Here is a 1,294-nt window from a genome sequence, read left to right as displayed (position 1 = left end):
GGAGAGAGGTAAGACTGAGAGAGGTGAGTAAGACTGAGTGAGAGAGAGGGGTAGTGGAAGTGAAGGATGGGGTGAGTGAAAAGTGTCGAGTGAATGAGAGAGAGAGAGAGAGATGAAGTGAAAAATTGAGCTATATCTAATGAGAACCAAGTGTGTAAGTGTATTAAATTGAGCAAAAGGGAGTGAGAAAGTAATTATTTGTGAGAGAGAGACGTGTAGAGTGAGCGAGTGACTGAGAATTACTGTAGATATGTTTGTGTATGAGACTAAGAGAAAAAAGTGAGATATTGTAAGAAAGTGAGAGAGACGAATTGAGAAAGTGAGCGAGAATGGGTGAGGAATATGTGGATGAGTATAAAGAAAGTAAGAAAAAGTGAGGAAAAGGTTGTATGGAACTACGTAGAAATTGTAAGAAAGTGAGCGAGACTTATTGAGAAAGTGAGCGAGAATGGGTGAGAAATAAGTAGCTATGTGGCTGAGTAAGGCTGAGTAAAAAAGAAAGTGAGAAAATGTAAGAAAATGTAAGAAAGTGAGACGGTGCCGCCTCAGTTTTCTTTAAAGTACTTTTGGTGGATCTGTTTGTAGGGTGTGGCGCCAGGAATGTCGTCGCCCAGGTAGTGGTCCCAGCACTCGTACAGGCGGTTCAGGCCGGCCACGTCACCACGCGAAGGCACCCTGGTGATCCCTATTTCCCCACTGAACTTGCCCAGCACCTCGACGGTGATCTTACCGTTCAGGCTGAAGGCGTTGGTGGAGTAGTGCATGATGCTGTTGTAGTCGTAGGGCAGACCCAGCCACAACACCGTCCCTTCGTCCTCACCTTTTTTCTTGAAATTCGCCTCCCAGTTCTGCGGCACCACCCTGTCCTTGTACACCTTGACGAATTTGTCCCGGTCGTGCCTGCTCTGCATGTGGAAGAAGCCCAGGGCGTGGAGCAGCTCGTGGTGGATGACCCTGTTGCCGTTGGAGAAGCAGGTGGGCCCCATGTTGAGCGACTGCCAGCCCTTGTCGGAGCCCGTGTGCCCCACCATGGACCAGCACCCTGGCTTGAAGGTGTTGACCAGGATGTGGTAGCCAGAGTCGCCCTCGCTGGCGTTGACCATCTTGAGGCAGGAGAGGGCGTTGATGCTGTCCATGACCGTGTAGATGTGGTGCCGCTTGTCCTGGGGGATGCCGGCGTCTATCTTCACCAGCACAGTGTTGTTGGGCCACCGCCTCATCTTCAGCTCCTACACCGTGTCCATCTTCAGCTGTTCTCGCTCCTCCCCAGTCAGTTTCTCCCCCGTGGCCCGCC

The 1,294-nt window shown here is 50.9% G+C and overlaps 1 protein-coding gene across 1 annotated transcript; it reads right to left on the bottom strand.

Moving 5' to 3' along the window:
• Window positions 1-545: 545 nt before the first annotated feature.
• LOC145401584 (zinc metalloproteinase nas-14-like) lies at window positions 546-1,220 on the bottom strand. Its single transcript, XM_080273778.1, has one exon. The coding sequence runs from the start codon at window positions 1,218-1,220 to the stop codon at window positions 546-548; it is 675 nt and encodes a 224-aa protein (XP_080129904.1).
• Between the last annotated feature and the right edge of the window lie 74 nt (window positions 1,221-1,294).

The sequence above is a fragment of the Coenobita brevimanus genome, chromosome 56 (genome assembly GCF_032717465.1).
Source record: "Coenobita brevimanus isolate Jiangsu-jjx chromosome 56, ASM3271746v2, whole genome shotgun sequence".
NCBI lineage: Eukaryota > Metazoa > Arthropoda > Malacostraca > Decapoda > Coenobitidae > Coenobita > Coenobita brevimanus.
This window is presented reverse-complemented; position numbering and strand designations above follow the sequence as displayed.

Bases quoted from the DNA above. Each gene is read 5' to 3' on its own strand.
- LOC145401584 (XM_080273778.1), bottom strand. From the start codon at position 1,220: ATGAGGCGGTGGCCCAACAACACTGTGCTGGTGAAGATAGACGCCGGC.